This window comes from Silurus aristotelis (genome assembly GCF_946808225.1).
Source record: "Silurus aristotelis genome assembly, chromosome: 2".
Classification (NCBI taxonomy): domain Eukaryota; kingdom Metazoa; phylum Chordata; class Actinopteri; order Siluriformes; family Siluridae; genus Silurus; species Silurus aristotelis.
The window spans coordinates 11,144,053-11,156,966 of record NC_139575.1 but is presented as its reverse complement, the minus strand read 5'-3'; the positions used below and the strand labels follow the sequence as shown (position 1 = coordinate 11,156,966).

The following is a 12,914-nucleotide window of genomic DNA, read 5'->3' as shown; positions in this document are numbered from 1 at the left end:
TGCACATGAGGTACACTCAGTACACAGAAATACACTAGAATAAATACAGGATATTATTTTTTTCCACATAAATACTGACATAGTTTTTGGTTTTGTAACTACATGAACACAGTGAAATTTCCCTGAAGATACTCACTAAAATCACTGAAACCACTTACATTTTTTTTTTTTTTTAGCTAAATTCCAGAAGACAATATGCCCACAATCTTTGCTATGAGCTTTGGTGTTCATTTGCTAATTTAAATATCTGTTTTCTTAAATCTGATTAGCATGTACTGTACATTTGTACTTAATATGTATATACTTAATCTAGCTGGCTTTGGTGTTATATAACTGTTTGGGTGCTATACTTGTATTCTGTTGTATTGTACAATATATGTACAGTACATGTATTTTGCACAGATGTGAATGGTTCAACATTTTGACTCTAGAAGAATTGACAATTGATATGTCTAGTAAAAGTAGAACCGGCCCATATCAAATGGAAGTGGTGTTTTTTCTTCCCTGGCTCTTTTCTCAGCATTGAAGTAAAAAAACAGAAAAAACACTGGTGACTGTTATATAAACAGCCTTCTGAAGATTTTAATCTGCCCAGAAACATAGAACAAAAAAATGGTCTGGCCTTGGTTTTCCAAAAGCATCGCAAATTAAAGATCAGCGTAATTAAGAGAGAGTAGTCAATGCTCACTTAGCCATTCAGAGATAATCTTTGCTTTTGTGAAACTCAACCCTGTATGTGTGTGAAGAACACAGGCGAAAGGTTTTTTTTTTATAACTCTTCTCACCCTCAGCAAGAATAAAGCTGGTTAACTTCCACTTTCATTCAGTGAAATGCATGTAGGCATACTGCACATCTATGCTATTACCAGAAGCCAACATCTGGGTTGGTTAGTAATAAGAAAAACAAGAAGTAATATAGTGAATTCCAGAGAATGGTGAGTCTTTTGCTTCCATGAGTAACAGAGCATATTAAAGAAGAACTGAAAATTCTGAGGAAAGCCAATAGGCTTATCACGAAATTGACTCATTTTACTGCGCTATTTAAAATAATCAGGCCCACATTAGGAATGACTCATTCAGCTACCATGGAATAAAAAAGGAAAAGCTTTCCCAAATTCTTTCATTACTCAGCCATAGTTTGCACAGCTCCACAGAGACTTCCATATCACTTCAATTTACAAAAAAGGAAAAACAGAGACACTCCCTCAAGGGTTGGACTCTGCGCACTTTGTCTCACCCTGTTGGAAAACTTGGCTCCACGGTAGTTCCTCTGGGACAGGTTGAAAACCGTGTAATGATCAGCGTGCCGCGAGTCCAGAAAAGAGCGGATATCCTCCACGTGGTTCCTGTATCCCAGCTCCACAGTCTCTGCAGGATATGACATCACTGGCAGGGCATGAAGATGGGCATTTACAGTTAGAAAATCAGATTATAATCTTGCTTCCACCAAACACTGAGTTTATTAGCTACAAAGCACTCAAAAACAATTTACTGAGCACAGTTCAGATCGGGTCGGGTTACTTTGTTCATTCAGATCTTACACAACCGAGGCCGTAATGGCTTTTAAAATAATCCAATGATTCTATTCGGAGCTGGTCAGGAATGTTGATTTATAGCTATGAGGACTGACATTAGGACTACAAATTAATCTGGATGAATTAAGCAAAATGTGTAAGAGAGAACAAACACAACACTATTACATGGCCAATGAGTAAGTGGCTTCTCCGTGACCTATCACCCCATGGCATCCTCTTTATAAAGACAGGCAAAAGTAAGCAAAACAGGAGACACACAATGCTTGTTTAATGGGTGTTTAGTTGTTTAGATGAGTTTAAATGCTCACCTATGATACGTGAGGTGATGTAGACAATGTCCAGTTCTCCTTTGGTGTAACTGTAGTGAACAAACGGCAGACATTCCATTTTATGTTTTGACAATCCTGGTTTCTAATTAACATCAAGTCAGACAACATATTACACATTATTCAGAAGCATTATTCATTTTCATGCTTTGGCAGTAATGATGAGACAAAACAAGGGCTTTACCACGAGTGTCCAAATAGATTAGGTGCCCAGCCAGGGCAGGCTATCTTTTTTTATTATTCTCCCTGGCCCAGCAAACACCTGATGTAGTATCGGAAACATTTCTCTTATCAAGAGACCTTGTTTTCTAATGGCTTTGGCTCCACAAAAGATATTTCCCATTTAATTTAAGGGGAATACATTGTCAAAAGGAAAAATTGAAAAAGAGAAGAGAGCAAGACGGGAAAGAATGCATTGCCTTGCGCATATTTTGCACTTTGCGTGTGAGTGTTGCAAGTGGAGAAAGAGTCTTCAGTAAACTTAAACTTGTGAAGAATTACCTCAGATCAGAAATGTTTCATGAAAGACTAAACGGTCTCGTCATGCTCTCTGTTCAACACGATTTAGTAAAACAAAGATTCAAAGATCTAATGAAAGATTTTACTGTGAGAAAAAAACACGCCACCTGGCACTTGGGGAAAAAGACAGACAACAGACAAAAAAGACAACCAGAGAGTGTTTTAGTTGTGTCTGTGTGTGAGAGAGACCATACAATGGTGCTAATTGCTTTACTGTATACAGTATGCATAATTTCAGTTAATTTAATAAACCCTTCAAAATTTAGTTCTACGCAATAATTATGCTTATTGATAATGATTGTAGTTACATGTAGCAAAAAGTTCAGCCAAATTAGCCAGGGGGGCCAAAAACCCTAGCGGCGCCCCTGCTTATCTGGTGATCCTTTACCAGAAAATGCAAAATCCTCTATGATGAAGACTTCCCCACTGCAGAAAATGTACCGTTACAAAGCATTGACACTTGCGACCCCCATCATAAATGTTAAATAAAGGACTATTAGTCCTTAAATAAAGGACTAAATAAAGGACTTACTTATTTCAATTATTATTCAGCTTAGATTATCAGGAATGATAATTAATGAATAGAAATCAGTAAACTGAACTGCAAACTACACTTTGCAGCATGCTGACATAAGAAAATATTTAACAATGGGGTAGTTACCAAAAGTTATTATTACCACCGCAAATTTGCTTATATTGCATTTTCCGAAGTGGTCTATTTCATACTTATAGAGCTCATAACAGTATACAGTGATATATAACAGTGATGTATTTGAGTATAACAATTACTATAGGTTTTAGACAACCGAAACATGCAACTGGGAGCCATCACTTATCCATCTAATGGAATTATAATTTGTTCATGCTTCCCAGCTACCAAAAATAACCAAAAGCCTTTAAGCATCACATTCTAGCGATTATAGTAGTTTCAGTAAATGTTTTATCCTGGAAACAACAGGAGTGAGATGAGAGTCTACTCTGGATATCACATCAGTCTGTCCCAAAGCACCGTGCACATACACATACATTCACTTAGCTGCATCCACACAGCAATTACAGTACCGCTAGTGTAAAACACCATATGCAAGCTGTACCAGACCTGAATCATGAGTTTTAAGAGCAGATTTTAATAAATAAATATTTTATTTGTTCTATTAAACAATAGGCCATATATCTGTAAATAAACTGCATGTGTATTACTGGCCTCCTTATAGGTTATAGTGAAGCTGGTGTGCTGTTATGTAGCAGTCACTGGTATACACTGGTCTACAATCCCTCTAATCAGATAATAGAGTGTATCAGCAGACGGCTGTTCTAATCCTCTGTGGTAACAAGACCCACACACACACACACACACACACACACACACACACACACACACACACACACACACACACACACGCAGCAGTACCTGCCATGAGGTTTGGGTGACAGAAGTACAGACATGGAAAAAAAAAACAACATACAAATAATAGTCGTCTGTAAACAAGTTATGATAACTACAACACGACTGTTCTAGTGTAAGCCCTTTAGTTTAGCATGTAGCTAAGCTTTTCCTGGGTCAAACTCGTCACATGACCACCAAGTCTCAGAGCATGCTGGGGATAATCCAAGTCTAGGTGTACGTTACATGATTTTAATAGCTGTGGAATAAAATGCTTATAGCAAAGTGAAAGTTGTTTGCCTAAACAGAGTACATAAAAAAGGTGTACCTCACATCTAGCTGTGGATTATCCTGCTTATACTGTATCATAGGCACTTGCTAGCATTGACAAGTTAAAGCTATCAATTATGTTTGCAGTGCAAAATTGACTGAATGGGCAAAATTCACACGTCATTTTCATTTATATTTACGGGTCTACAGTTTCGGCTGATTTAAATAGCACAGAGATAAAGAAGTGAGGGAAATATATTTATTGGAATGAATTTTAATAGATATTAGATTAGATACAGAGGTAATAATAGATATTAATACCTCTGTATTCAGTTAGAATGCACACATTCCAGCCAATTATTATCAAATACAGTGGAACCCGGTTATGTCGATGTCCTAGGGGGACGCCAAAAAGCGTTGAGATAACCGATGATCGAGATAAACGAAAACCAATATGGCGGCAAAATATTAACGTGCTTGAAATTTCTTTATGTACATGATGTGCGTTATTAAATGAGAATGTGCATGCACGTGTTTTTGGAGGTTTTTTTACACAACAGCGTTACCGCGATTTGATTGATTGGTCATGCGGATCGAGATAACCTGTAATGCGTATAAGGAGGATTTGATTGATTGGTCATGCGGATCGAGATAACCTGTAATGCGTATAAGGAGGATTTGATTGATTGGTCATGCGGATCGAGATAACCTGTAATGCGTATAATGCGAAGTAAACGCAAACAAAGTTTATTGAGAATACTCAAGAGATAATCCACCAATACTTGTAGCGAAGCAGTAATATCCAGCGGTGCGCTCCGGGAGCGTGGTCCACAAAGTTCTGTGAAAGCAGAGACAGTTCGTGTAGAGAATCCACGGATCCGCGCTATGGAAAGCGCAGCGCTGGGCAGCAACGGATAAACGTGGTGCAGACAGCGTGAACATGGAAAACAGCAGGATCGGGGTAATCCGGGTACACAGACCGCCATGAACCAACACATACGATCATGCCCAAACAATAACGGACCGCGAGTGTGTGGAGGTGAGGGGCTTAACTAGGAGATGGGATGAGTGAGTGAATGAGACTCAGGTGTGTGTGATTAGCATGACTGCGACGAGCTCAATGTGGGCGGGGCACGCACATGAGAAGAAGCAGGGTGCTTCGGGGAATGCCGCCGCAGAAGGGGGCATGGCAGGGGGATTCCTGACATAACCGACATTAAGTGTCAAATTTGCCCCCCTTGTGCTCGAGATATTAGGGTTCGGCGCCGTAAAAAAATCGACATAACCAATAAAAAAATGCTTAGACAAAGCGAGAATTTTGCGGTTCCACTTCAAAAACGTCGACTTAATAGGGTTGGCGAGTTAACCGAGGTCGAGATAAGTGGGTTCGACTGTATACACCATCCACAATCGATACAATTGTCAAATAGACACGTATGTGTTACAGCTGAACACATCGCTCTAAAATGTATGAGTCCTTGCAGATCCCAATATTAAAACCTCTAATTCACATCAGTATTACTTACCTGCAAATTTATTATCCAATATCATATTTACAGAAATACACTACAAATGAGGCAGTAAAGTGGCATATTGAACTTTTAGGGAGAACTTTTTACCTACCGTTAGCTTCAGATTTAGATTTTGTTTTTAGTTAGTGTGCTAGACCTTGAATTTTATTTTATTTTGGTTTCTGTTAGATTAGTTGTTGGAGATTTTTCGTAAACAGATCCAGGACCACATTATTTTCCTCCTTTGCAGACAAAAGAACATATATTAAGGCTGTCATAATTAACACTTTAATAACGCATTAATGCACATTTTTTCAACGCCACAAATTTGACTGACGCGCGATTAAAGCAGCGTAATTCTGTTTGACCATTTTTATTAAAATGATATCAATAAAGGAATATGAAAGAGGCGAAATTACAATCTTCAATAAAGCACACATTTATTAATGATAAACTTATAATAATAAATAAATATCATTTTTAATCACTAAACATTTGTTTTACTGAAGTCTTGAATCATGCACCAAAATTCCTCATGATGCTCACATCCGGCAAATATAACCGTCCGTGTGGAAACAGCAAATGTTCTGTTTGGTGTCCTGATGATTTACAAAATTTAATACAACATTATTTTAAAACATTTACAAGAATATTTCTTCTTCATGCTCTGTATCGTTTTACTAATAATAAACATACATTTGCACAAATCATCCATATTTTGTCAATGCCCATGTTGACAAAAGTATTAAAAACTTTAAATGTTCATTTAAGGTACATTTGAAACAGATAAAAATGTGCGATTAAGTTGTGATTAATCACGAGTAAACCAATGACAATCACGATTAAAAATTGTAATTGACTGATAAGTCAATTAAGGGCTGTCAGTCAATGAAAAAAAAAAATTATAATATATATATATATATATATATATATATATATATATATATATATATATATATATATATATATATATATATTAGGGCTGTCAGTCAATTAAAATATTTAATCGTGATTGTCATTGGTTTACTCGATTAGTCAATTGGTTTTAAATATATATATAAATTAGCATTTCTACATAATCTCATATATAACCTTTTTTTTTCAAGGTTGTTGTTCCTAGTTGTATTGTCAGCTGAATTTCAAGTTATGTGTTTGCTTACTTTGTGCTTTGGTTTGTTTTGTGGTGATTTACATTTTATATATGAATAAGTCTGCATTTGCATCTGCCTCAATGCATGACACAATGTATATAAGCGATTTTTTTTTTTTTAAAGATCTTTTTGAAATTAAAATGTAAAAAAAATTGGAAACTAGTATGTTACAGATATTTCCTCTTTTTTTTCATATTATGGCCTAAACTGGGCTACCTTAATATAGAAAATCAGATTATTCATAATGAATAAGAGTGCAAGTTAAAGAGAGACAAACGAGTTTGAATAATAAATGAGATCTATCACTGCATTTATGTAACAGATTTGGGCTTCGATCCAAATGACAAACATCAGACACGACTGGCCTACTTAGTGTGTCAGACAGGGCTTTTTTGTGTTATGCGGTTCATTTTCGGTGGTGCTACAGTGCTGATTCAGCAACGAGGAATTTGCATTGCTTGTTTAAGCACAGAGGACTGCACTGTGATGAAAGACGAACAAACATGCTCATGCGCCTTTTCTATTTTCTGCATCAAAACGGCAGAAATAACGCCTGACTCGTCATCCTCCTAGCTCCTTTTACACTGTGATTTTATTTATTTTTTTTATTTCCTCTCTCTACTTAAATTACATTGATTAGGCGTCTGATGTCGTCTTAAAAATCAGATATGCAACAATTCCGATTAAGAAACTTTATTCTATACATCAAGAGGTCATTTGTACAGTCATCTACAGAACTATTGGCACCCTTGGTCAAGTGAGGTAAAAAAAATGCATCATATCAAGTATTTTACTGGACATGGATATTAAATGAATATATATTTTTTTACATTTACTGTATAAGGCACTTATCCAGAACTTACAATGATCTTATTTATACACTTGAGCAGTTCAAGTTAAAGACTTTGCACAAAATAGTGCTCGTATTGGCTTAAACACTTACATTCTGTCTGAGTGAAGTCTGGGCCCTTAAGCAAGGCCCTTAACTAGAGATACAGTATTTTTTTTTGGACTGGTATGTAATTGGGTCAATATTGAAATACAGATAAGCTTCAAGACAAATGATATTGTGATACTTGCGTAGTTCTTTCTCTGTATACTTTGATGTTAATGGCAAATTAGAAGCTGCTGCTTGTCATTTTCCGTCTCTAAATAAATTTCAAATAATAAATAAAGTTCAAAACAAATGAACACGTGTACATTTTATGTTGCTCTGAATAAGGGGCATCTTTCAAATGTCACACATGGAAATGTAACAAGCTTTAAATATAAAGGCATCAATACTAAGAATTTGGAAAAAATCTATTTTAATTATTATTTGTAGTAGTAGTATTTTAAATTCTATCCACAGTACACAAAGAAACAGCCTTAAAATAGCTGAAATTATATACTTTTCAATCACATTTGGTCACCCCAGTCAAAAAAAACCCTTTTTATCCAGATAGTAAGTATACCTCCAGAATTTTTGGCACATAAAAAAAAAAAAAAAAAACCAAGCGAAAAAATCCATACATAAAAAACAACAATCAATAAATAACATTATAAGCTTAAACATGTCAGAAATCTATAGTTTTGTTCATGAAGTGATCTATACCTTTCTGAGTAATATTCGAGGGCACTGCTGGAGAAAATAACATTATTGAGTCTTTTTTCAGTTTGTCCATGTGGACCATCCTTTATATTCTTTATATATACAGTGAGGAAAATAAGTATTTGATCACCCTGCTATTTTGCAAGTTCTTCTACTTAGAAATCATGGAGGGGTCTGAAATTGTCATCGTAGGTGCATGTCCACTGTGAGAGACATAATCTAAAAAAAAAAATCCAGAAATCATAATATGATTTTTTAACTATTTATTTGTATGATACAGCTGCAAATAAGTATTTGAACACCTGAGAAAGTCAATGTTAATGTTTGGTACAGTAGCCTTTGTTTGCAATTACAGAGGTCAAACGTTTCCTGTAGTTTTTCACCAGGTTTGCACACACTGCAGGAGGGATTTTGGCCCACTCCTCCACACAGATCTTCTCTAGATCAGTCAGGTTTCTGGCCTGTCGCTGAGAAACACGGAGTTTGAGCTCCCTCCAAAGATTCTCTATTGGGTTTAGGTCTGGAGACTGGCTAGGCCACGCCAGAACCTTGATATGCTTTTTACAGAGCCACCTTGGTTATCCTGGCTGTGTGCTTCGGGTCATTGTCATGTTGGAAGACCCAGCCTCGAGCTTGTTCCCCAAAATCTCGCAATACATGGCCCCGGTCATCCTCTAGTTAATACAGTGCAGTCGCCCTGTCCCATGTGCAGAAAAACACCCCCAAAGCATGATGCTACCACCCCCATGCTTCACAATAGGGATGGTGTTCTTGGGATGGTACTCATCATTCTTCTTCCTCCAAACACGTTTAGTGGAATTATGACCCAAAAGTTCTATTTTGGTCTCATCTGACCACATGACTTTCTCCCATGACTCCTCTGGATCATCCAAATGGTCATTGGCAAACTTAAAACGTGCCTGGACATGTGCTGGTTTAAGCAGGGGAACCTTCCATGCCATGCATGATTTCAAACCATGACGTCTTAGTGTATTACCAACAGTAACCTTGGAAACGGTGGTCCCAGCTCTTTTCAGGTCATTGACCAGCTCCTCCCGTGTAGATCTGGGCTGATTTCTTACCCTCCTTAGGATCATTGAGACCCCACGAGGTGAGATCTTGCATGGAGCCCCAATCCGGGGGAGATTGACAGTCATGTTTAGCTTCTTCCATTTTCTAATGATTGCTCCAACAGTGGACCTTGTTTCACCAAGCTGCTTGGCAATTTCCCCGTAGCCCTTTCCAGCCTTGTGGAGGTGTACAATTTTGTCTCTAGTGTCTTTGGACAGCTCTTTGGTCTTGGCCATGTTAGTAGTTGGATTCTTACTGATTGTATGGGGTGGACAGGTGTCTTTATGCAGCTAACGACCTCAAACAGGTGCATCTAATTTAGGATAATAAATGTAGTGGAGGTGGACATTTTAAAGGCAGAATAACAGGTCTTTGAGGGTCAGAATTCTAGCTGATAGACAGGTGTTCAAATACTTATTTGCAGCTGTATCATACAAATAAATAGTTTAAAAATCATATATTGTGATTTCTGGATTTGTATTTTTAGATTATGTCTCTTACAGTGGACATGCACCTACGATGACAATTTCAGGCCCCTCCATGATTTCTAAGCGGGAGAACTTGCAAAATAGCAGGGTGTTCAAATACTTATTTTCCTCACTGTATATATATATATATATATATATATATATATATATATATATATATATATATATATATATATATATATAAAAACTGTTTAAATTCACTGCAAAACATTTATTTTGTTTCGTAAATCATTTATGTGTTGCTCTGGATATTTGTTTGGGTTAATTTTATTATTGAAATCTCTGCCTTTGGTCAATTCGTACCCTCTTGGCATATATTCGAAGCTAAAATATCCTAAAATGCATGACGTCATTAACCACACAAACAGTGAAGACTTACGTGGCCACTTGATTCATAACCTTCGTGGAAGTGTCCTTGATGGTGTCCTTCAGGTTGTCCTTGAAGTTGCTGAAGAACTTTCCAGCACCTCCTTTAACCATGTCCAGCAGTCCACCCCCATAGTTCCCATCCATATCTAGAAATTCAAAGCCGTTGATTAGCCATTGATATTGCGCTTTGTGTATATCTGCAACTGTGGCTTATTCATTCTAAACCTGGCATTGTTAAGCAGGGGTTTTTTTTAGGGAAATTTAGTTCTTTTGATTCCCCAAAAAGAACTAAGCATGTTTGCATACACTCACACACAGTTAAAGGGGGGCTACTAAAATATATGCCCGAGCATATACAAGCATTTTGATTCCCCCCTTTTTTGTTGCTGTATCCATGACAACCCACCACATGCTCATTTTTTGGTTTGTGTTCTAGTATTTGCTCTCTGCCCGACATTGGTTTGTTATTCATTTGTGTTCACCTGTTCTGTGTTTCGTTTCGTTCAAGTGGCCTGAGTGCTCTAGTGCTCGTTGTTCCACTTGTCCAATCAATGCTATGTTTTATGTACATACTGAGATGCTTTGCTATGTATTTTATTACACACTGAAATAGTTTTTTGCCTGTGTGTGTGTGTGTGTGTGTGTGTGTGTATGTGTGTATGTGTGTGTGTGTGTGTGTGTGTGTGTTCTTGTGTATTTGTCCATCCCTCCATCCTGGACCAGTCCCAAGCTATTAGTCTGCCTCAGCATCCACCACCCACTTAGATCTGTAAATCTGTTAGATTCTGCCTACATCTTTATCACCACACACACACACACACACACACACACACACACACACACACACACACACAAACACACACACACACACACACACACACACACACACATTCTCTATCTCTCTCTCTTTCTCTCTCTCTCTCTCTCTCTCTCTCTCTCTCTCTCTCTCTCTCTCTCTCTCTCTCTCTCTCTCTCTCTCTCTCTCTCTCTCTCTCTCTCTCTCTCTCTCTCTCTCTCTCTCTCTCTCTCTCTCTCTCTCTCTCACAAGCCCTGAGACAGGAAGTGTAACAGCACAAGTGAAACGAAATTGATTAGATAGTATATCCAAGATCTCTGTGTTTGATTCAGCTCTGTCATAAACTTTGTCTAAAATAGTTATTACACTGTTACTGCCTGATATCATTCTTCCAAACGGAGCCACGTCTTCTGATCAAACACAGACAGTAATAAAAAACCTATTTCTGTGTAAAAAAAAAAAATAATAGGGGTGGGCGGTATGAGCTAAAATTCATATCACGATATTTTCCACTGTCCAGACGCTATCAATATTATATTGAAATATGAGGGGGGAAAAAAGTTGGAATCTTTTAGTAGACCTTATTAAACTAAATTACAAGCAAAATATGCATTTTAAACTTATATGACTAGAAAAATGCAGCATTACTGATTTCGTTGTAAACTCTTTCCTGACATTCGTAGGACGGAAGTCCTAAGAGGCCATGCGTTATAATATTTATAATATACAATATATGCGCCCTCTGCCACAAATGGTTATGGTTATTATTCATGATGCTGCCGATGTGGCAGATGGTGGTAGATTTTGCTAAAAGGGTGGAAATGGCAGTGGTGAACACTTATTTTTAGAAGAAGGAGGAGCATAGGGTGATGTATAAGAGTGGAGGAAGGTGCACACAGGTGGACTATGTTCTATACAGGAGATGCAGCCTGAAGGAGATTGGAGACTGTAAAGTGTTGGCAGGGGACAGTGTAGCTAGACAGCATCGAATGGTGGTCTGTAGGATGGTTTTGGAGGTAAAAAAGAAGATTGAAAACTGAAAGAAGAATAAGATGGTGAAAAGTGAAGGAGGAAGACTGGAAATCAGAAATAGAAAGGAAGACAAAGAGACATGGTGGTGGAATGAGGAAGTGCAGGAGAGCATAAGGAGAAAGAGGTTGGCAAAACAGAATTGGGATCAACAGAGTGATGAGAAAAGTAGGCAGGAGTACAAGGAGATGTGGAAGCAGGTAAAGAGGGAGGTGGCGAAAGCCAATGAAAAGGCATATGAGCAGCTGTATGAGAAGTTGTACACAAAGGAAGGAGAAAAGGATTTGTAGCGATTGGCCAGGCAGAGGGACCGAGCTGGGAAGGATGTACTGCAAGTTAGAGCAATAAAGGATGGAGATGGAAATGTGTTGACTAGTGAGAGGAGTGTGTTGAGAAGGTGGAAGGAGTATTTTGAGCAGCTGATGAATGAGGAAAATGAGAGAGAGAGAGAGAGAGAGAGAGAGAGAGAGAGAGAGAGAGAGAGAGAGAAAGAGAGAGACGGTTGGATGGTGTGGAGATGGTGAAGCGGGAAGTGGATAGGATTAGTAGGGAGGAAGTGAGAGCAGCGATTAAGAGGACGAAGAGTGGAAAGTAGGTTGGACCAGATAACATATCAATAGAAGCGTGGAGATCTTTAGGAAAGATGGCAGTGGAGTTTAAACCAGATTGTTCAACAACATTTTGAAAGGTGAGAGGATTCCTGAAGAATGATGAAGAAGTGTGCTGGTACCGGTTTTTTAGTTGATCAGTCACACCATGAAGTTATGGGAAAGAGTAGTGGAAGCCAGGCTGAGAGAAGAGGTGACTGTGAGCAACAAAATGGTTTCATGCCGAGGAAGAGCACCACAGATGCATTATTTGTTTTGAGAGTGTT

General features: G+C 37.8%; 1 protein-coding gene across 7 annotated transcripts in view; it reads right to left on the bottom strand.

Moving 5' to 3' along the window:
• Nucleotides 1–12,914, bottom strand: part of dnajc6 (DnaJ (Hsp40) homolog, subfamily C, member 6) — a 53,163-nt gene that overhangs the window by 17,245 nt on the left and 23,004 nt on the right. For all 7 annotated transcript variants that reach the window (XM_083566419.1, XM_083566418.1, XM_083566420.1 and 4 more), the window contains 3 exons: nt 10,226–10,361; nt 1,844–1,893; nt 1,238–1,386 (listed from right to left, as the gene is read on the bottom strand). In XM_083566419.1, coding sequence (XP_083422545.1) covers nt 1,238–1,386; nt 1,844–1,893; nt 10,226–10,361 — 335 coding nt within the window. The remainder of the gene's footprint in view (nt 1–1,237; nt 1,387–1,843; nt 1,894–10,225; nt 10,362–12,914) is intronic.